General features: G+C 30.2%; 2 protein-coding genes across 2 annotated transcripts; both read left to right on the top strand.

Annotated features, from left to right (window-relative positions):
- Window positions 1-90: 90 nt before the first annotated feature.
- On the top strand, window positions 91-6,102 carry LOC112682877 (MAU2 chromatid cohesion factor homolog). The gene is made up of 11 exons (XM_025553639.1): window positions 91-410; window positions 471-650; window positions 729-851; window positions 924-1,052; window positions 1,114-1,222; window positions 2,367-2,531; window positions 2,599-2,849; window positions 4,580-4,785; window positions 5,012-5,214; window positions 5,299-5,501; window positions 5,643-6,102. Exons 1-11 carry the CDS (start codon window positions 192-194, stop codon window positions 5,781-5,783), a joined length of 1,929 nt encoding a protein of 642 aa, XP_025409424.1. The 5' UTR covers window positions 91-191; the 3' UTR covers window positions 5,784-6,102.
- A 2,949-nt stretch (window positions 6,103-9,051) lies between these two features.
- On the top strand, window positions 9,052-24,795 carry LOC112682878. The gene is made up of 10 exons (XM_025553640.1): window positions 9,052-9,125; window positions 10,742-10,800; window positions 22,284-22,479; window positions 22,563-22,658; window positions 22,757-22,822; window positions 22,913-23,492; window positions 23,559-23,737; window positions 23,807-24,297; window positions 24,395-24,515; window positions 24,581-24,795. The coding sequence occupies exons 2-10, from the start codon at window positions 10,789-10,791 to the stop codon at window positions 24,715-24,717; spliced, it is 1,878 nt and encodes a 625-aa protein (XP_025409425.1). The 5' UTR covers window positions 9,052-9,125; window positions 10,742-10,788; the 3' UTR covers window positions 24,718-24,795.
- The last annotated feature ends 69 nt before the right edge of the window (window positions 24,796-24,864 follow it).

Below are 24,864 nucleotides of genomic sequence, written 5' to 3'. Positions count from 1 at the left end.
ATCGATACCACTGATACGGTTGAATAATGCTTGTGGTAACAGTGGTTTCTGGCATTAAGACAGTCCTTGGTCTTTTAGTGTGTTTTGTTGACAATTTGTCGTGATTATAACAATCGTTGATAAATGTAATGTAACTGTTAAAAAGAAATTTTGTTTAATATTTCCCAATTACCCGGATATTTCCGCGTCCAATGGCGTCATCACAGGACGCTTGGTACCTGTCGCTGCTGGGACTGGCGGAAAACTTTCGGACATCGAACCAGATCAAGATGTGCATCCAGTGCTTGCAGGCCGTGTTCAGTTTCAAACCACCACCTAGGGTCGAAGCCCGAACTCATTTGCAATTGGGTAACATACTTCTGCAGTACACGAAGAACACGGACCTGGCGCGAACACATCTCGAACAAGCGGTATGCAAGACACTGACTTTTCCATCCCGATAGCACTGACACACTTTCGTTTCTTTACAGTGGTTGCTGTCGCAATCCATCAACACGTTTGATGATGTCAAGTTCGAAGCGGCCAGCGTTGTGGCTGAGTTGTATCAACAGCAAAACCAGTCAAATTTGGCCAAACCTATTTTAAGAAAAGCTGTTGAACTATCACAGCATAATATATATTGGCACTGTAGATTAATATTTCAATTAGCCGTAAGCATTATCTCTTTGATAATACATTCTATTTACTTTTTTTCTATACATTTATGAATATCATTGTTATTTTTTCAGCAAATACACGCTGTGGAAAAGGACTATGAATTAGCTAGCAGCTTACTTGGAGTCGGTGTTGATTATGCTCACATATCGTCTGCAGCCTATACTAGAGTACTTTTTCTACTTAGTAGATGTATGGTATGTATATTAAAAATAAAATATTTTATCAAATATAAGTTTTAATTATATAAGTGTTATTTTTTCAATTAGTTACTGCTTATTGATAAGAAAATTACAGAAGTTTCTCCATTATTAACCCAAGCTGGATATTTAGTTGAAAATTGGCAAGCTAGCCAATATCAAAAAGAATATCTGAAAGTTTTCTTTTTAGTTTTACAAGTAATTTCATCTGCTTTTTCTAGCTAACTGTGTTATTAACAATGCAAATATTATTTTAAAGGTATGTCATTATTTAATGGCTGGACAAGTAAAAAGTGTCAAGTCATATTTAAAGCAATTACAGCAAAGTATTTTGACAATCATGCAGCCTACATGGCCTTCTGATGAAAGTAATTATTGACAATTTAATAGATTCTTATTTAATTAATTTTAGAGTCATTTAAGTTCAAAATCAACCCTTTTAGTTTGCTTAGAATATTATCATTAAGAAAGATTCACTATATCTAAGAGTTCCTATTAAAAGTTTGCATAATCTTTTATTAATTAAAAGCTTAATTAATTTTACACTGTTACTTTCTAAATTTATTTAAATTTATCATGAAACTAATTTATTTGATATAAAACCATAATTTAAGTTTTAAAAATAAATTAAATATGTTGTAACAAAATTGTAAGGTATTTAATAAATTATTTTAAGTAAAAATAAACAGCTAAAACAATGAAAATGTCACCTTTTGTAACTTTTAAGTCATATAAAGTCATATATGGAAAAATATAAATGTGTTTCATTTACTATTTAAAACTAAATTTATTAACATAGTTATAAATTCTATAAAAAAAATTACAAAACTAATTTATTCATATATCTGTATATAAAATAATAACAGGTTTATTGTAATAATAACAAAATTTTAAGATGTGACAATAATAAACATAAAAGTTGTAAGTTCATCCTACAAGCAAAAGCTTTTATAGGATTATATACATATATATAGGTTTTATAATGATAATTTAGAATTTTATTATTAATAAAGATAAATAAAGTTAATAAAATATACTTAGTTACCAATTAGCCATTACGGATTTAAAATTCTTTTATTAAAAAAAAAATGTACTACCATGACTTAAAATTAGATTTATGTAACAGAAATTTGGAATTTTTAAGTGGGTTTCATTTTATTAGAGTAATATTTTTATAAAAAATAAAAAGATAATTAAATATTTATTTAAATTTATTATGAGCATAATAGATAAAAATTTGTTTTCATATATTTATGACAAAGGTACAGTATGGGACAGAAAAATTAAGTTGACAAGTATTCTATAATATGCAATCATTTATTCATTGCATAAAAAATATTGAAATTATTTTTTTTATTGAGATTTAGTATAAGATGTTGTTTTATATTTATAAACTTTAATATAAAAAAAGATTTTGAAAATTTGAATTAGGATATTGCAATATCTGAATAGTTAATTTTAACTTTATGTTAAATATATAACAGTATTAATATACAATTAATATTGTTGCAGTTGTTTGTGGATCCAACATGGGTGATATGTTCATTTGGATGCCAAAAGAACAATTATATGTTGTAGTATATCTAGTGACTGTAATGCATAGTATGCAAGCAGGGTACATGGACAAAGCACAAAAATATACAGATAAAGCTTTGGCACAAATTGAGAAATTGAAAGGTAACTGATGGGTATAATAATAATACTGATGATTATTTATATTTTCAAATTTTAATCTTGTATATAGCTGGAGACAACAAAACACCAATATTATCAGTCTTTCAGCTAATGTTGCTTGAAAATATGGTAATGTGTCGCTTAGTAACAGGGAACAAATCACAAGCATTACGTGAGATGTCTCAAGTATGCAGTATTTGTCAAAGGCATCCAAGACTTTTAAATTCTCATCGTCCTCAACTCCATATGCTTATAGGTTTATATGCAATGAGTATGAATTGTATGGACGCTGCTGAAATGCAATTTACTACTTCATTAAGGGTATTTATTCTTTTCATTACTTAGTAAATTTTTAATGGCTATTTTATTTAAATGTAAATATGAATTTAAATGAATTTGAATGAAATGAAAATAAAAAATGTTTTAAGAAATTAACATTAATTCACTTAAAAACTCGTTTTTACTAAATTAAATACATCTGATTAATATTATGTTGTATATCTCATATAAATTTATAATAATAATATTTTACAATAATAAATAATAAATAATAGTACGTTAGTATGTATTTTGTAAAATGTATGCATACATAAAAACACTTATTTTTTTTATTTTTTTTTTTTTGTCAACGGTTTATATTAATGTATAACTTAAGGAATTAAAACTATAAATTGATATATTTTTAGTATGCTAAATTTCATGATGAATAGTGTTAAAACCACCTTGATTTTTCTGAAACAGTTTTGTTATACTTTTGAAAGCTCTAGAGTACCAATATTATTATATAACTTTAAATTAAATTTTTTTGTTAGAAATTATTTTCATTAAATAGAAACACTTTTTGATGAAAATTTCATGGTTACATAGAAAAAAAAATAATGTAAAATGTTTCGTTTAAAAGCGGTTTGACTTTGTTTTATAATTAATTTTATTTTACACTTTATATATTAAATTACATGTGTATAAATGTTGCTTATTATTATAAAAATAATAAATTTTCAACCAATAAATTTTAAGACGATTTAAAATAAACTATAATACTATATAACTCACTATATTTCATTACCTATGATTTAGTTTGGGCTAAGTAATATAAATAAAAAAAGGTTTAAACAAATTTCAGGATACCCGATTGAAAGTTATAATTAATCAAAATGAATAACTAGGGCTTAGATTTTAAAGCATAATAAATAGCAAAAAAAGTACAAAATTGTCTTAAAAAAAGCAAAAATGAAGCATATTTATTTTAAAAACAAAGCATGACCAAAAATTAACATGAATTAGTTATAAAACTGAATAAAAAAATTAATTGAATTAAAAAAATAATTAACTACCATATATTTTGTAAGATTTGCAGTTGTGAAACAGTCTCTATTATTTGGTAGAATGTTTTTAGACATAGAAAACAAATGCTTTACATCCACTGAAATCATCGGTACACACTTCATGCAAGAGATTTCATTTAAATCTAACCTATGATAGTTAATTTTGTTTGATTTAACTCCACCATTATACTATTAATGTCTAGTAATTGTTTCCAGTCTTTGTTTTTCAAAAGAAAGTAATTTAGTTTACCCGAAATTGCTGTTGCAATAACTCCATTAGTTTCATTTTACTTCTTTTTTGTATCTAAAACAATATTTATTCATTTTGTCAGCAATCTAACTACTTGCAGATTAATAATCTATAAAATATTAATTTTAATAATGTTAATAAATTTAACAATTAAGCCAAAAACAATAATAATCCAATACAACCATTTATTCTGGGTTTTCACATTTGTTATTAATTAAATAAAAAAAAATTTATTACTATTGTGTAATAAAAATTTCACAGTTAGAATAACTGAAAACATTTTATTGTATGTACTATTTTAATGCTAACTGTATATACTTTTACATTATACATTTTCTATTTTTTATATAATTTGGATATTAATAAATGTATAAGAACCTTTTTTTTTATTGGATTTTATAGAAAATATGTTTTAATTTTAATATAATTTAATTTATCTTTAATACAATTAATTAAATTATAATTTATATTTCCAGTTGTCACAAGAACGTGAATTATGGACGTTTGCGAACCTCAATTTAGCAATTGTCTACTTAAGAGGTAAAAGAGATATAGAATTAAATGCTCTTTTAGACCGTATAAATCCAGAAACTCTTACATCGCATTCACATAGCCTTAGAGCTGCTGCATACTATGTTCAAGGTTTGCAATCATTTTTCCAAGCTCGTTACAATGAAGCGAAGTAAGTAACTTATTTAATGTAAGGAAAATAAATATATGTTGAAAATAATAGTGAAATAACAATTGTTATTATACTGTTCGTAAATTAGTAATCTATAGTTTTGTTAATTTTTACCATTAATATATAAACATATTACTAATCATATTATATTAGTAGCTAAATTATTAATACTTATATAAGTGATAAATTGAAAATATTTAAATTTTTCAACTATTTGATTTTTTAGGAGATATTTAAGAGAAACATTAAAAATGGCCAATGCAGAAGATTTAAACCGTTTGACAAGTTGTTCCTTAGTATTGCTTGGTCACATATTTTTATCATTGGGCAACAGTAGAGAAAGTATGAACATGGTTACTCCAGCTATGCAATTGGCTAGTAAAATTCCCGATGTACATGTACAGTTATGGGCTTCAGCTATACTTAAAGGTATTTTATTAGTTGATGTATATATTTAAATAATATTATTATTATAGGTAATAAGTATTTTATTTTTGTTTCTGATTGTATTAGATTTATATAGAATGTGTAATGATCCTGTAAGAGAAAATGAGGCATTACAAATGCACTCAAACTTTTCACAAACATTACTTAAAGATCATTTTCAATCATCTGAAATGCCTGAACATGCCCTTATTTCGTGGACAGATGGACAATTCCCTATTCAATTAAAACCATTTGTATCCCCTCTTCAACAGCATCATCTCCATTTACAACATCAACAGCACCATCAACAGCAACAACATCAGCAACAACATCAACAACTTCAGCAACAACATCAGCAACAACATCAGCAACAACATCAGCAGCAACATCAGCAACAACATCAGCAACAACAACTTCAACAACAACAACTTCAGCAGCAACAACATCAGCAACAACAACTGCACATGCAGCAACAAATGCACCTTCAACAACAAAGTTTGCATATGCAACAACAACATATGCAATTGCAACCCAATCAACAAAATCCTGCTGCCCTTGGACTTCCTTCTTAGCGCTTGCCATTCACAAATGCGATCAAAGCACATACATTGTGCCATCGGCATGTCATAAAAACTGTCGTTATAAAGGTATGTTAGTGAAATTTGTAATTATATACACCAATGTTTTGTATTGTGTAAATAACGTAAATGTGAATATCTTAAATAACGTCCTTTTATACTTTCATGTCATCTTCTCAATTTATAGGTCATTAATTGTTTGAATTAATTTATGTATTTTTTTTTATTTGTCATTCAATTTTTAGAACAGTATTCATGTTCAGTACATTAATTTTATATCCATTAATCCTTTAAAGGATTAAATATATGTGAAGTAAGTATTTTTACATAACAATTTAAAAAAAAAAAAAAATTTAAGTGAAAATGTAATTTTGTTTATGTATGTCTTATTGTTTTTTATTTTCTAATAATAGTTATTATTAGTTTATTTTTAAAATTGTCATGTATTATTTATTTATTTATTTTTTTTTTGTATGTAAGAAGTAATAAGCTCAAAGTTCAAGAAAAACTAAGGAGCCACCAAAGATAATTTTTCTTCCTGTCAATCAGGATGAACATTGTCTTACTAAATGAGCATAACCAGAATTTAACTTATAGTAATGGTTTACTATATTACCATATATAAATTATAAATTTTAATACCTGTTATTATTATTTTTTTATATTTATTATTCATTTAATTTATTTTATTTAATGAACAATTGTGTACATATAATATTTATAATAAAGTAAAAGAAGCTTTAGGTTCATATCAATGATTTAAAGTGTCTAATGTTTGTATTTATATAATTTTGTTCTTTAAATTTTTATATAAAAAGAAAATTTACTCAATATCCTGTTTATAAAAGGAAGAAAAAAGGTTTGCAAAGATTACACTTTTAATCTTATTCACTATTCCTAGAAATTATTTCAGTCATTTTATTTGTAATAAAGAATTATATTTGTTATTGATAATTTTTACAAGCACAAAATATTTATATTTGATATTTTACTATAATCATTCATGATAAATTGCATAATTTACATTTTTATTTGATTGTCATGAAAATACTAACTAATTTGTGTAAATTTTTTAATTTTGGTTAGAATGTATACATGTTATTTTCAATTAAAATACGTTTCCAGTCTTAAATTTGCTTTACTTAGATATTAAAATGTCAACACTGTGGACAGTTAAGTTTTTTTGTATATTCACTATTTTATTTTAGTGGCTTGAATGTGACATATTTTAATATAAAATATGATGAGCGATTGCAATGCGTTATTGAGGCTAGTGAAAATGGTTAGGGAGGCTGATTTTTGAGAACCAGTAAGTCTTGGAATATTATCATTTTCATTTTTCAATATATATGTGGCTGTAATAATAAATAACAATAGTTAAAGAGTTGTATATAATTTATATATGAATACCATTAATATAAATTGTGTACAGCATTATTTAACTCTATCCACAGTATGTAATATTTATTATTTATATTATTGTAAGTATTGTAAACTAAAAAATATGAAATAGTTTTATTTATTAAATTATTTTTAAAATATTGAAAAAGATGACTAAAAATAAACAAAAAACTTATATTTTTTAACAATTGAGCTTGCTGTGTTTATGCATGTACTATTCTCACGTATTTTTTGCATGAATAAATAAAACTATATTCTCCTAAACCTTCGGTTGCAGTTTCGCCATAGGTATTAAAGTTATGTTGAATATTTTAATTCAACATAACTTTAATAATCTTTATTGATTCAAATTCACGAAATATACTTGTTATTTATCTTTGATAAATTATTTTAGTTAGAATATTGTTTTTATTACAAAATGTATATAGGTACCTGTTTTTCAGATTTTTAAAATATTTTTGTAAAACTCACTGTTGTAGTATAATACCATTCACAATAATCAAATAGGTACTTTTATCTGGGTCCCACTTCTTAAAACATTTTAAAACAATTGTAAATAACATGCAATCGGTAGTCCATTATAATCAACAGTTAAACCATTAGATTAATTAATTTTTCATTGAAATATATCATCTTGATTATATACTTTGCTTGGCATTCAATGAATTCGCAGAAACAAAGTACCGTCATATTAATCTTATAAAAATCGTGAACACCAAAGTATTTTTCTGTGGGGTAAACATCGCACAATTGTCAAATATTTCGTTTCACTAACACTTGTAACTATTGCTTGAGGTGGTTTTAACATTAAAGTCGTCCGAATGAAATGCTCAAAAACTTTTAGGTGTTTCGGCTAACGATAAAACGAATTGTATTCTATGTTCCGATTAAAATTCACATTAATTCAACGCGGTCAGATTTGTACCTATTTACAAAGGTGGACAAGTTAATGAAAATAATTAACTTAAGTTAAGAGAAGACAAAATCGATAAGTTAAAAGCAACTTGGCTCGAGTCCACCGCTCGTCCGCCCCCCGGCTTTCGAGGAGCGCCACGCGCTAATAGAAGGATGGCATAGTGTATCCTCGAAATCCAGATTGGATTGAAACGGTGTTTCGTCCAAAACCCAAATCGCTGCGACTTGTACGTCCTGGTACCAGGATGCACTGCACTCCCGTCCATCACGGAACCGTCAGGTATTGCATCCTACACACGGGCAGGACCGACGCTTGCAGTTTTTATTGATTAAGTACGGTTACAAATTTGCCGACTACTTTCTAAAACAGATTCCTATAACACTAATACTGCTTTGCTAACTATACAACAGGTCGTTCGTAGTTGGCGGGGGTATTGCACCCCTACACACTCCCTTACGTAACCGAATGGTATTTGCATTTCATGTATAAGTACAGGTTACCCGGCATGATTGAACAAGGATTTGTCTTCTTTTATGCTACCCAATCGAAAAAGTTTTCTTATGCAGGTCCTCGCGATGGGCGCAATACTGCACATGCATTGGCTATCCAACTGCAAGCTAATCCATACAGGTGCAGTACTGTCTTTAACGTTACCCAGTACTGCACTAATGCTGGAGAGCTATGAATACATTTTATTGGCATCCAACTACTGGCTCAATACTTGCACATCACGGGGAAAGTAAGAAATTTGGGAAAAGAGAACCCTGTGTTTCACGCAGATACACCGACGTCGATACAATACTCGCAAGCTCCGTATGAAATGTCGGTAAAAGCAAGCCAGTCAAATGTAATGCACCTATTTATCTATCTTTTTCTTTCAGGATTTGAAACCGGTAACCAGTTACTACGATTACTTTTGGGACTGGTATCCGCTTCCCGGTTCTCGTGTTTCAATACAGAGAAGTAGTTTATCAAAAACCGGTAATCGTGTAATTTGGTAAAGATGGAAATCTATAACGGTAACCAATTAACGTTAAAATTTTTTTTCTTAATTATATTCTGAATTGGCGAAAATAATTCCAAAATAGTTTATTAAATTATTTTAGAATCATTAAGTAAATATATAAATGTAAAAACACCAAAACATAAATAACAATCCATGTTCGAACCCTTAATATTATCAGCGCACAAAAAAATGCGGGTAGATTCTCAGTATACAGATTGTTCTAATAGCTGACATATATGATATGTAATATTATACATTTATAACTCATGTACGATATACATACTACCAGATATAGGATATTAAATATACCAAAATTAAAACAATAATATGATTATAAGAGCAAATAAGATGGGCACAGAAATTTAATATGTTTTTTTAAGTTTGATATTTAATATTTGCATAAGTATACATTATACAGTGATACACTATGGTATACACAGATTAATTTTTTTGTTAATTATTTTAAGTTTTTCAAGTATAAAGTGTGAACTTTGATTAGGATAGAATGTTTTGTATTTAAATCTTTTTCATGTTTATCAAACTATTATCATTTATTTTATATTTTTAAGTGTTTTATATATCTTAAAGAAAAAAAGATATAAGTATACTACTTATGTAGTTATGTAGTATTTTCTTTTGTTTTATGCCTCTTCTTACCTACAGTCACATTACAACAACATAAGGGCGTATTTAGACTTATTTCTAGGAGACTCAAATTTTTTCTTTAATTCAGGTTCAAAATTTTTTATAATATTTAAATCAGGTGAATCCTTAATATTTGTGTTTTTTTTTTTTTTATTATAATGCCGGATTCACTTAGAATCAGCTTCTGTATAGTTATTTTTTAATATCTGTCTGTGTTTTGAAAGTTATGCTTGTGTTTTATTTGATTTTTCACTAAGTATGGAGACCCAAGAAAAGCCCAATTCAGTATTCACAGCCACGCGTAATTTGATTTCGGTATAAAATTATCCACATTAAAAAAATTTGAAATGTGTATCTCACATATAATCAATTCTTTAAATACGGATTCAGGGGGAGGGCGATCGTTCCTTTGCCCCTCCTAAAATACGCCCCTGCAACAAAATGCATAAATGGTTTGTTAAAAGTACTTCAGATTTAAGTTTAATAAAGGAAAATCGACTGTTGAAAAAAAAAAAAACGAAAACCCTGTTTAAAAGTGGTTACCGTTAAGTTTGATGATTTAAAACCGCTTCCAAACAGATAACCGGTAATCCTATTTGTTATAGTTATTTTGGTAACCAGGAATCAATTACCACTATTTCTAAAAACTACAAAGACCGACAACTGGTTCCGAAAAATTTTCCGAGTTCTCCGGACCCGGTAACCCATTTTTCCGGTAGCGGTTTCAAAGTTCTGGTTTGAAGCGTACACTAAATTAAATTTAAGTTTTTTTTTTTTAAAAAAACTCGCTTTGTTGTTGAAAAAATTATATTTATTATATTTTCTAATAATATGTTTATCATTACTTCGTGCTATTCGTCAAAACGTTTGGGAGTTCGCTGAAAACTGTTTTGTTTGTTAAAACCATTGCATATAATCATGCAAATGATCGCAATTGGATGTTTAATTTAATGAACTCATTAAATATTGTTAAAATTATTTCAGGTTGTATGCAGAGTACCAAGATGTAGGTACATGTCTCACCCGTATGAATGCTGAATTCGGTATGTATGTTAAATATGAACTTAAAATCGAATTCATAATGTATATTCATAATAATAATACTGAACGTTCATCATGGTTACTAATTCAAGGTTGTTTACGATGTAATATATTCGTTCTGTAATAATATGAATTACATGCATTGGTTGGTGGATCAAATAAATTTAAAACTCATTGTTGTGACATGTTTTTGAGATTATAGCATTAGGTTTTGAAAAAAAAAAAATGTACGTACTAGTATTTATGCTGTGCTTATTATGTGTATGTAATAATGGATTACAGTTTGTATTTTTTAATATTATTAAAAAACACGGTTCTGGCAGTATACAATTATGATAAAACCAAGTGTTCATAAGTATGATAAATTAATAACCTTACATACTACTCGATAAAGTAAAAATTATTTATTTCAATGTAAAAATATTACTCGGCGGATATAATTATAAATATTAATGAATGGTATAAATAAATCCGAATATATTAAATAGTTTAGTATTCGCGATAAAATTCTTTCCGTTTACCCAATGACGTCATGCCAACGGCAATTGGAAATGTTTTGTGTTCCATACGGATTCTGCTGTCTACATTTTTAGAGTAAATATTTCCCCCCCCCCCAAAAAAAAAAAAAAAAAATCCGCATTTAATCCGATTCATGTTTCTCGGTAATATCAGGAATTAATTAAGAATATTAGAATAATAAAAATAAAATTATTAACGTTTTCCCGTTACGTATCTTATTTCTACGACTATTTTGATTGGATGTGTAGCACTTTTCTGAAGAAATTATTGAATGTTTTCTACGGAGTGTTACCGAATACCCTTCGAGGCTCCGACTTCTTGACTTTGTTTTTAATCAGTACGCTAAGGGTAGAGAGAAGGGATATGCGGTACATGTGTTTTAAAAGTTATACTCCATCGCGGAACTAATCCCTGCGATTTCCAAAATAGGTTTTTTCTTAGAACTCGATTTTAAAATATTGCACTTGACCGCAGTACCAAAGGTTGATGCGATATTGAACGATTCGTGATTTGTTTGCGATTCGACAGCGACAGCTGTTGATTTCGTTCTACATGACATCTACCTATTGTTTCCGCGGGATACCCGCTGAATGAATCATGTCCACCGATTTCGTATTCACATCAAACGTGTTTCGTTTCTTTCATTTTTTCTTTATGCATATAAATTTTCGTTTTACGGACAAACTACGTGTAACTGGGGGGAGGGGGGGGGGAAATTAAAATGTATATGTCATACGAATAAGAAGCGTAACGCGTACGTAAAGTTTCAATCATTGCTCGTGCACAACGTTCATTGTGTCCACGGGCGCGCGCGCGTTGTAAGCACGAGCGAATAGATAGCGAACAATCGGTTCGCGTCGTCCATAAATGATATCATCGTCGTCGTACTACAACAATTCCGCGTTAGACAATACCGTTTCGGGAAAAATGAAATAAATAAAAATGAAAAAAAAATGGAGAAAAAAAAAAAAACACGATACGTTCATTTTTTTCACCGGACATCGCAACAACAGTAATACGCCGTAATTTATGGGTCCGTGCAGACGTACGAAACCGTTGTCGTCGTCAAACGCGATCTCAGAAACGCTTTGGCCCGTCCCGTTCGCGTACGTATTTCCCGACCGACCATAAATTGTTTGGTTGCATACGTGAAACAAATGCGGAATTACCATCGCGGTATCGCATGTTCTATTATGCTATTGCGTGTTTTACGTTACATCGCCCAGGTTGGAATAGAGGCGGAATCGCTAGTGGTTTTTTTTTGTTTTTTTTCCCCTCGGGGAGGGGCCCGCCGCGTACCCCCCGAGGTCGTTTTGTTTTTCGTTTCCGTCCGAATTACAACTGTGCGCATGTGTGTGTGTGTGTGTGTGCGTGTGTGTGTGATACTCATAGGTGCCGTTTCAATTTTTTACATGGATGGGATGTGAATATTTAAATCTATAACAGACCCTCGCATTCCCGAACGTTTTATACACCAGTGGTTTTCAACCTTTTTTTTCTTCCGAAGCTTAATATTTTGTAACCCCTCGTCATAACTTTCAACCTTTTTTTCACAAAATTACTTTAAAGATGCTTAAATAAAAACACAACAACAATATAATATAATGTAACAACATATGTATTTTTATGTTTTGTAATAGGACACAGGAAAAAGGATTTTATTTGTTTTTCTATTATTAAAATTAAAAAAAAAAGAATTGTAATATAACAGGGATGGCCAATTTGCGGCTCGCGAGCCACATGTGGTTCTTGTCATTGTTAGATGCGGTTCGCGTTTTATTTATAGAATTAAAATTTACTTATCATATTATTATTATTTTGGATTTTAATTTTATGGGCTTAAATTTATAAAATGTTATCAAATTATTAAAAATGTTCTGTATTTATCTTGTACTTGGCTCTTGGAATTATATTTATTCGTGTGGCTCGTGAACCTATTAATTTTGGCTACCCCTGTAATTTAAAAATGTAGTGAGATCCTTGATTTTATTTCGAATTCTATAGTTTTTTACACCAACTGACCTATCCTAGGTTTAAATCTTAAATCTGGATCTGCGATCAGTTTATTACTATATTTATTATTATATATAGTATTCTATAATCTGCATTCTATACACTCCATTCTTTAAGTTGATGGTTATTGATTGTAAGCTTATGATTCATTTTTAATGACATATATTATGTATTTCCGAAACGAATCGTTTTAAATCAAACAAATTCGACTTTTTCCGCCATTACCTAATTTTATTCACGTACCTCAGATTGGAAACCAATGTTATACACAGATATCATAATATGGTAACCCTTCGAATATTATTAAACTGTATTCAGGCAATGGAAATATGTTTAGAAAATATTAAACATTTCGATCAAAAACAATAACCGCGCGTTTACCGCATGTTTAAGGTAATATCACGGTCTAACATATTCAATTTTCGTTTAATTACAATAGGGATAAAACGTTAATAGGCCTGTAGTTATTCCTTTATTCAATATAAACCAATTTTACGGTATTTGTATCGTATGTAAATGATCGTTTTTCTGATTTCTATAAACAATGCACTTGAAATGTATCTTTATTTTAATTCATAAAAAATTTCGTTTATCTACATAATCTATTCATGAAAAATGTAAAATTAGTATTCTAACCAGTGAAATGCTTTGCGACTTTCATGTTGCATTTTTCAATAATGTTTTCATACATAGAAAAATGTACTCGGTATACACTTTCGAATTCCGTAGTGTACACATTTATGAATCACACATAATTTTAGGCTTTGGATTATTGATGGAAAATGTTATACTTAATATATAGTGACGTAGTAACTATAGGGTTGCATTACGGGGCATTACCCACGATCCGAAGTAAAAATGTTCGAATGAAAAATATTTAAAAAACCATAGTTGTATATAGAAATTAAAAACATTTTTACAACATACAAAACTAAACGAAATATATGTATTTTAGTATTGTAATAACGATTATAAGGCAGCATTTGGAATTAATAATTTTAACAATTTTGGTCCGAATTACCATACTTACCGAGACCCTACATTTACGAGCTACGCTACGAATAACATACATTTTTGGAAGGATTTAGTCTCTATAAGTCACCACCCTTCAAATCATGCCCGGCATGTGTGAACTTATATTTCTTTTTGTTTTTTTTTTCGAACCTTTTCAGTTCTGAGTTCTTTGCTAAACCGAAAAATGTTCTTGAAATATACTTGCTTTGATTCTGCGTTTGTAATACTTAGATAATTTTGTAACACTATTGAAGTATCTATGCATTATAACAGCCACGTCATTATAATTACCAGTGATAATCGCTGGTACTTGTGTTGTTATTTTATAACGTTTAACACATAGGTTTCATCTTCTAACATACATCTATATATTACAGATCTTGATGACGTTCTAATGTACCTACTAATTTTAGTTCAGGTAAATCCATGATTTGGATGAAATTAAAAATTTCTCCAAACAATATATTATTTTCTTAAAATGTACTTTACATAGCTTCGATGCAAAATAGCTGATCAGTGTAGTGGCGCTCTGATTGAAACTCGTATCAGTTGTCTTATTTTAATAATTCGATTAGAAACATAGGTATTAATCTCGTTCTTGATAATTATTTATTATTTATGTCCAAGGAGATTTTCGAATCATCGGTAACATCAGAAACATATTTATCATGTTCCTTCTGAGTTTGTTCTAGGATTTTCTTTGTTTTTGATGAACGGACTACAACCGTCAGAAAAGTGGTTATAAGGAAGGACCTATGTAACTTTTGTGTTCCATACGATCAATTTCGATTTTAATTAAACATATACCAAAATATTATAATATAATAGTACAGCTATTTATGCGTAGTATAGTGTCTGTAATATTTATTTCCTTTTACAATACCAATTGATTTTTGTATCAATTTATAGTTTCGGCATTTATGATTATGAACTATTTAAATTACAATAGTAATCTGCTAATTTTGAGCACTTACTATTAGATTTTAAACACAACAAACACATTTCCGAACTGACGGAGAAGAATTATTTCCAAGTATATTATTCACTACTACTATGGCTGTAGAAATTTGCCGTAAAAAACTTATGAGTACGACGTTGATAAATAAACTGTTCAAACAATATACAACAACACCGCAAAGTGTTGATTAAAGTACTAAAACACTAACCACATATTATTGTTGTACGTCTATAGATTTATTATATTCATTTTTATAAATTTTTGTTTTGTAACTATCTCCCTATAATATATATAATCGTGCAGACACAGAAAGAAAGAAATAGTGAGGGGCTATGTACGCTCGAAATTATGCACGTATATACAACTGTATATTTGTATCTAAGGGAAAATGAGCTAAACGATACTTTGGGGTTAAGCGAAATAGTATAGATTACGGAACAGCCAGTTGAAGTATAGTATTTAGTAATGAGATATTTACATTTGAATACATTTGATATGACAATAATCGTTACACATAATTACCATATGATTTCACTTTTATCGAACAACTATATTATTCTCAGCAATAATAACATTGGGTGGTCGATTAAATGTTATGAATAGTTTAACATTATGACCAACCTATACGTTTTCTTAAGAATATTTTAAAATATTTCTATTATTTTTTAGTGTATTGGTCACATAGTATTATAAACTATTCATGAAACGTTATTGTTGCAAAGAAAAATGTAATATCGTGATAAAATTAAAATAATAACTGTATGCGTCTATTACCATCGCATCAAAATTTAATAAAATTTAATGTACCTATTGTATATTATCGTCGTTACAAAATGTGATTAGCGTTAAAAGCAGGGACCAAGCGCCTTGTGCTTGTCGCTTGGCGAACACGGTTTTCTTTTGTGTCGTTCATGTTCCGAAAAAACAAGGAAAAAAACTTAGGGTTAGATGATTATAAAGAAAACATGGAAAATGGTGAGTCATGTTCTAAGATATCCGAAAGAGCTACATAGTGAAATACTAGAAGGCGTGATCGGAGATAAAAGACCACCTGGGTAATACCACAATGCATTTTTTTTTTTTGATATTTCGAAGGAGGGTTTGAACCACTAATCCCTTTCCTCTGCGTTCGTGACTGTGTGAAATCAATTGATTTTACCGTCTTGTTGTCCCGTGGTGTACATCTGAAAAATAGTAAAACTGTCGTTTGGCCTATATTGCTTTTTACCGGACGTCGCACTGCGTACACAGCAACTACAATATAACATAACATAATAATAATATAAGTACAATATATATATATATATATATATATATATATATATATATATATATATATATATATATATATATATATAACATATTTAACACTTTAGGGTTTTAACTTTTACGATTTTCACCGTAGAAAACGTGACACAGTACGCATTATAATATTATACAACGGAAATAAACATTAAATCTATAGGAATGTCACAAATATTATTGAAGTTTCTATTGCGCGCGCATGCAATACAGCCTATAGGTATGCACTGCCACTGTAACTGTGCACAAATAATGTCATTCCGTCGTCAACACAATGTACAACACAATGATATCTCACGGCGTTTACGTAATGGACTCGCGGGTCCATAAATCGTCGAAAATTCTAAACTGTAGAGCTGTTGTTTCGGTAAATGATCGTCGCAATACCAGTTGAAAACGTTATAAACCTACGTGTAACCGTATCTTTTGTGTACGTATGCAGACACAAATTGTTTTTCCTGTTTAGAAATACCATTACTAGTTGACCGGTTTCGTGAAGGTTAAAGAAGTAGGTAAGCACAACCCATACCACCTACCTACGTAATATTTTTTAATCATAATTAAGAAAGAAAAAAAGAAATCTATTTCAGTCTTTACAAATGTATTATATTTTTTCATGTATTAGGTATGTTGGAAGTGTTGAAAAATTAATGTGTAGAGCTGTAGAACAGTATAATCAATGTATATATTTTGCAAGAGTTGGTCATAATTCTAATTAAACATTACATGTTCCTAATGTAGCAATTAAGCCGCGTAATTATTTTAATATAATTAATGTCAATTTACTAAAAACGTGTCCTTAAATATTGCTGTGCACGAACGACATGTGTTTTATGTAATATTGTAATGGGAATAGGCGCATTGTTTAATCATGTAAATCATTTTAGGTAGGTGTAATTTATTGGAATAATTAGGCACCGCTAGTAATTAACGAACTATCTGCGACGTTGATGAATACATTTTAGGTTAATCAAATACATCCTATTTTTAGAGCCCGTGTTTTGTTTGTGGGTGTGGAAGATATGTGTAAATTATTTTTCGTTTTCCGATGAAGGCGGCGTTTCCAATTTTTCGCAGAGTCAAAGGATTTGAAATTCCATTCAATTAGTGAATTCTCAACTAAATTAGGAAATAAATAATTTTACAAAAGTTACGAGAAAAAATATTTATCTTCAACTCAACATTACTAATTCATGTTTCGTTAATCGAGTTTATAGAAATCTGTGTAAAAAAAAAAAAAAATGTAATTTAATATGCGTTGATAAACTTAAATTTTTTATATATTAAATAGCCAACTGCAATAATAATATATATTTACCAATTGAAATAATATGTACATGGTGCAATCAAAGTACAAATTTCTTGAATAAATTACGTTTTTTGAATAGGAAATATGTTTATGATTTTACGAACGTTGAAAAATATTGCGTTCGACGCTCAACGTAAGAACAAAATGTTAATTTATAGAAATTGCATTTATGTATAAAATATAAATTAAATTACACGAGCGTTTTAGTATCAAATACTCGTGTACTTACCTATTCAGCATTGGGAAATATGTATTCATTTGCCGATATTATGTAACACAAATTATAAAAATAATTAAAAAATTTGTATTAATTGAATTATTGTACTTAACACATTTACTGTAGAGAAACTACTACGTAGATATAAAAAAAAAGTCATGTACACTCATCGTACAATAATGTATTTTTAATATTTGTAGTAACGTGAAAGTACCAATTGATTTCGTGTATTACTTTTAGTGAGGTTAACACTTATAATTAACATCTATATGGGTATAAGCCATAACTGATTTTATATCAACAAATTAACAACGTAACGAAATCTAATAGGTATCGTATTATTTAGTAATACAGTATAGTGTTTATGAAAATAATGTTTTATGTTCGCTATGTGAACTATCACAACGTTTCGAAACGTTGCCGACAAAAACATTAATCGGTCCAATAAAGAACTTGTAATACCGTCACTTACGTTTACATGACGACCGTGCCCAATACAGTTTTTGTTAAATACCTTCAAATCGATTTTTAAAAACTATATTTTTACGGAATGAGTTTTCGAAATCGCAACGCAACGTTTTCGCTTTTTGAAGTGGGCGTCAAAGAGTCCGCTCAGATAGTATCGCAGTACATTATTATTATTATTATTATTATAGCAGTTTTCGCGTAGTATCTTGCGATATTAACGCCGCACAGTATATTTGTACACATCACGTCAATGATTTGCGATTTTTTTTATTTTTGCAAATCTTATACATGTATTTATATAGACTAGTTGAATCATCCGGCTTTGTCCGTGAAAATAAACACTCAGCTTTATGTTAGCTCGGGTTACTATAGGCAAATATGAAAACAATTATTTGACGATTTAATGATTAAACAAACGATCGCTTTCCTTAAGATCTTAACCCATGCTTAGGGTTGACGGCCAGTTTCTCTTGTCGGCGCTGTTTAACACTTTTTAATTTTTTATCAGTCCAATTGGCAGTTTTAACGTGAGACCCAGGCGGATTGGTTTTTTCTGCCGCGGTGTGTTAAAAACAAATGATCGGTTGATCGACCTACGGGATGATGAGCTTAAAAAATCAATAAATTTGATTTGAAATTCGATAATGGACATCAGTCGTGAAACCCGGTCCGCGACGTGCTACTCCGTCGTCGTTTGAAAATTAAAAAAAAAAAACCCCGAGACGATCGGACGAGCGGTTTCTCGGGGGAACAAAAAAAATTTCGTTTTCGCACGTGCGCGCGTATATAGATTTGCATTCGGCCCTTGCGCCGCGGACCACGGTCAGATACGCACGCGGCGGCACCGGTTAACGATGATCGCGTCGTGAAAGCGTAAGATCGTAATAATAACGTTGGAAATCGCGATCGCGGCCGTTGCACTTTCGCCGTGAGCACACGCGTGCCTGCACACGCGCGCCGACCGACCGACCGACCGACAGGCGTCCGACCCGCAACGGTACGCCGCGCCCGATCCGATGTCGGGCGAAATCGAACGCGGTTGAACTTGACGGTCGGTCACGACCGCGAATCGTGTTTTAACACCGACGACCGCAATGTCGTTCGATTTGAATGACGCGCGTGGCGATCCTGTTTTACGTGATCGATGGTCGCTGATCTAGAACGGGTCGCATTACGAGTCGCAAAAACCGTTTCGTTTGGTCGATAAACCGATGGTCGCCGAAATCATCACCACAATTATCGTACAAGCGTACAGTGGCTGATCTACGGGAGGGAGATGGATCCTCCTCCTCCTCCCAACCGTTGGGTCGAAAAAAGTTTATTTATTATGACTTGATACCGAAGGCGATACCGGTCGAAATGTTTTCGGATTCACAACCAATTGAAATGTAAACTAATTTTTCATTATTTCGTGACCAATATGGATACACGTATCTATAACTTCATATCAGATTACGGATGTACACCTCGTACTTATACCACACACCCCGGGATACAGCTGAGGTCCGATCAGGTTTTACATCGAATAAAAATAACAAGGAACATGAAAAACCCGATGAAGTAATTGGTGCAATTGCACGGTGATCAAGGAAATTAAATCTCGTCTTGTAAATTTAGTAGAATAAAACTAATGTAGATATTATGTACAAAAATATTTTATATCCTCTTCTGAAAAAATCTCAGATCCGCCGCTGCAAGTGTATGACCTCAGGTGTATTCCAAGTCGATTAGTCAAGTTGAGTCCCTTTAGCCTAATAGTGTTATCCAGGAGACACCGATATAATATCAGATAGATATCTGACAAAACATTATTAGAGGTTAATTTAAAAAAAAAAAAAAACACTTGCACGAGTTTTACAACATGTCCACCGTTGAACCTAGCTCTGCAACATGTTCTGAAATCGAAACTTCAATAATTCTTATTTCTTTTTGTTTTTCACTAAGCATACACTCCATTTTTCACTCGTAATAATTTAACGTAAGGTTATTTGAAAGTAAGTGTTCACGAATTATTCGACACGGCTGATTGATTATGAACGAGTAAACCGTTGACGAATATCTGTTATCGTTGCATATCCGATACTACGCTATAATATGATGTGCAAAGTTCAAGATCGCCACCGGTAGGTAGTTATAACATTTTATCTATATAGACTCAATTTAATATCACCGTTTAAAAAAGATGTTTTATTAGGTAAAATCGAATTGGTTCTCGTTTGTGTATAGGTAAAATAGTGACAATTTTAATTTGTAATACAATTTACCAATACTATTAAAAAATTAAAATCCAGCGGTCCAATGCATAGAAAGCAAAAAAAAAAAAAATTATAAAAGCCATATGTATGACGTAAGACACAATTATTACATCGATAAGATAGAGTATAGAAATTTAATAGATTATAGATTACTAGAGACTAACAAATTACTAGCAAACAGGAAAGAAATAATAAATACTTTGAACATTGTATAACTGAGTACATTAATAAGAAGATTACGAGAATTGAATATTTAAATAAAGTTGGCTTCAAATTTGCAAACCAGTGGTTTTAAATTGTATTTATTATATTTTATTATTTGTATTTCGGACACTTAAGTGATGACTAATTGACTTCCGAATCAACGATTTAAAATTGTATATATTTTATCATTTTTTTTTCAACACACATTAACGCACATTGTTAACCAAGCCTACTTTAAAGTTGACTGTTAAAAAGCTGTAAAATTGTGAAGGAAAATTTGCGGCGTAATTAAATGGAAACCAATTCGGCTATACCTAATAAAATACCTTTTTTAAACGGGAACCAATTCGGCACGTGGGGACGAAGCTTGGGAACCAATTCGGTAAAAGCCCTTCTGGTTATTTTCATATCTATATTTAAGATTTCGATTAGAAATTTACTCCAATCGTAACAGTCATGAAAGGCATACGAAAACTGGTACCTGGCCAATATATTTAGAGGAAGCGAGATATTTTATTAATTTTTGACCATTTCCTGAGTAATTGAAAAAACTGAGAAATAATTATGAAAACATTTAACTGAGTTCGTGTTACGAACTTGCTAACACCAATTATCTTTTCAGGAATTATTCGATAAGATTAAAGAAATTACATTTTATAAATATTTCATAATTTTCAAAAAAATATGCTAGTTGTAAAGACATACGATACAATTTTCGATTAAAAGTTAAATATAATGAATAGTTACGATATTAAAAAGCATTTTTGTAATATTTAATGACTAATGATAAAATCAAAGCTATTATAACAAAAAAAAAATTAGTATCTGTATTTGGGGTTAAAGAATTGATCCAATTATTTTACTATTTACTAATTACTCGCTAGTTGAAATATATAAGAATAAAGTAGTGTTATGACATTTCGTAGAGTTTTGTACTTAATAAAAATCAAATAAAAACTAATTGTTAACTGGTTCAAATGAAATACAATAAATAAAAATATAAACAAGTATGATTTATAAAATTTGTTTAGTAAACAATACAGCTTTGTTATTTCTTTACCGCATTTAGTTTTGAATTTAATATCACGGTATCTTGACTTAGAATTTCAACGCTTTGATATAATATTCAATCAGTTCGATTTCTTATTATCATAATAACCGTAGAGCTACTATACTTGTATATTTTATATATATATTTTATAATTTGTAAGTTAATATATTTCAAGATGAATAATAACTGCATTCAATCTAATACACGCAAAGGAGAAAATAGACTTCTGAACATTGTAGATCAATCGCAATTGATTAAACCGGATTCAATGATTTCGAATCATAGTGAAATGATAGCTCAGCTTAAAATGAAAATCGAGGTTCAGCAGGCGACTATCAATACATTATTGTCAGAAATGAACGAAATCAAAAGTATCTGATTGTTAAAAGCTCTTAAAATTACAGAAATAATATCCAATTCTAATGTATTATAATAGCATAATATTCTTTTGCAGTTAATTTTCAATTTCAAAGTAAGTTCAAGGACGACGAGTTGTCCCATTTAAGAGAAAAGTGTTCAAAGTTTCAAAGTAAAGTTAAAGAATTAGAAGGTATATAACCAATTATAGATTTAATAAATAATTTATCGAAATCTATAAATCAATGTACATTGTAAGGTAAAACAATATCAAACAAACGTTCTTTTCAGATAATTCGATTAACAAATTAAATATTGATCGCCTTCAAAATTCATCAGAGAAAATAACCAAAGAAAGTAAGTCAATGCAGAAAAAAATCAAATAATTTGTTACTGAAAATAATTTTTTGATGTCAAAATTAACTGATGAACTTATAAATTGTCCAGGAGTATCGTTTGATGGAAACGAAAGTGATATCAGCGAATTGAATGAAGCTGATAAGAGTGAAAACAAAGAAAACGACTATTGCGAGGAATTTACTGAAATAGATGAAAATACTACTACTACTATCGCCGACGTCGTTCTGACATTTTTCACATATTTCTTAGGTTTTTTCTTTATATTATTTAATAGAATTTTTTCTTATGAAGGTATCAAAAAAACCTCTGGTGCGATTGATGTTCAGCAAAGTCAAATACACGAATTGGCTGAATTCGATGAAAAGCTGTCTGTAGCCACCGCCATTGATAGTATTGGCCACAAAACTACAGAAGCCAACCAAGTCCAGCCACTTCGACTGAGCAAAGAATTAAAGGAAAACAATCAGGATAATATGAATTGCGTATCGATTACAAGGACTACCCAGATAGATCACGAAGTAAATTTAATGGACAGTGCGAATTCTACATCCACTAAGGAAAATATCTGCAATGTAACTAATACACTCACGGGTCACAATGAGAAGTTAATTGCTGTCCAAATACAGGATCAAATAGAGACCGTCGATACTACTAGGAAAAATCCTAAGTATAAAAAATAAAAAACAAAATTATATTAAATAGAAAAAATACGTAATATTATGTTTATTTTCAGACAAAAACTCAGAGAAAATAAATTAGAAGCATATTTCAAATCTGATCCGATAGGCGCCCTGCAAGAACTGTGTAGGTCTCGAGATTGGATACTTCCGAAATATCAGTTTTTTAAAGAAGGTGATAGCAGGACGTTCACATACTCGGTTGTGTGTACTGTATTGTCATTCACTGTAAGGGGTAAGTGATTGAAATAACATTTCTGTTGATGTTCGATAAATTATTAATGTTCATTTTTACCGATTGAAGTCAATGGTGTGCATAAAAAAATTGGCAAACGACAAGTCGCTACTGAAATGTATCACAAAATAAAAAATTTTACCAGTAGTAAAGTTGATTTGGCAAAATATGTCTCTGAAATAAATCCCAGAGGTAATGGGATAGTCTGCGATGAACGCGTTTTCACGTCTGCGGGATTCTACTCGAAACCGGACACCACAGATGTCGTTGACGCACCAGTATTTACTTTAGCTGATGAAACGGAATGCATAAAAATTAACAAAGATTCAGCATTTAAAACGTGCAATGAGGTCTTAAGTCACCCAGCGTCACTTAAAGAACACGATAATGGTCGTCCTATCGTCATTTCAAAATGCCTTAATCGCAATGAAAATCACGAGTCATCTGTAAACGAATCGGTTATCGTCAATGAAGACAAAAAATCATTATTTGCTTCTGTAGACGCCGATCTCGTCGAAAGATTTCGACTATCAAATAATCCTGGTTTGCGTAAATTGAAGGTAATTACATTTGTTTTATCTAATCGTAACCATGGCATACGAGTGATACGTACAATGTAAAACGTGATTTATGTGTACAATTGTTATTATGTCACAGGAAATTAAAACAATAGACATGCTTACGGTTCCATCGAATGTTTTGTTTTTGCATCAAATCGCCAGAGAAGAAGAGCTAATATTGGATTATGAACTTTTCGAATGTTGCTCACTAACGATTAGTACGATTTCCATACAGACGTTCATAGTGTAACATTAAACAATATTATTATCCATATACTTACAGGAAAAGATTTTACGGGTATTCAACTTACGGTAAACCATTGTGCACTAACGGTCGTTGGCTTCGGTGAAACGATACTTGAGAGTCAAGAAGATGCGGCTTACGAGTGTTTGAGTCGCTTCAAATCGATTCTAGAATAATATTCTAGAAGTACGATCAAAGCAGTAGATTTCTCCAGTAAGTTTATATAGATTATTATAAACGAAAATAATACTTAACCAAACCTATAAAATCGCTCATTATCTATTACGATTTACGTTAAGCGGCCCAAATTCAAAATTGAAAGT

Source organism: Sipha flava, unplaced genomic scaffold, assembly GCF_003268045.1.
Source record: "Sipha flava isolate LNK unplaced genomic scaffold, YSA_version1 213_pilon_pilon, whole genome shotgun sequence".
In the NCBI taxonomy this organism is placed as follows: Eukaryota; Metazoa; Arthropoda; class Insecta; order Hemiptera; family Aphididae; genus Sipha; species Sipha flava.
Note: the sequence above shows the minus strand (reverse complement) of the source record. Positions and strands in the feature narration are given on the sequence as shown.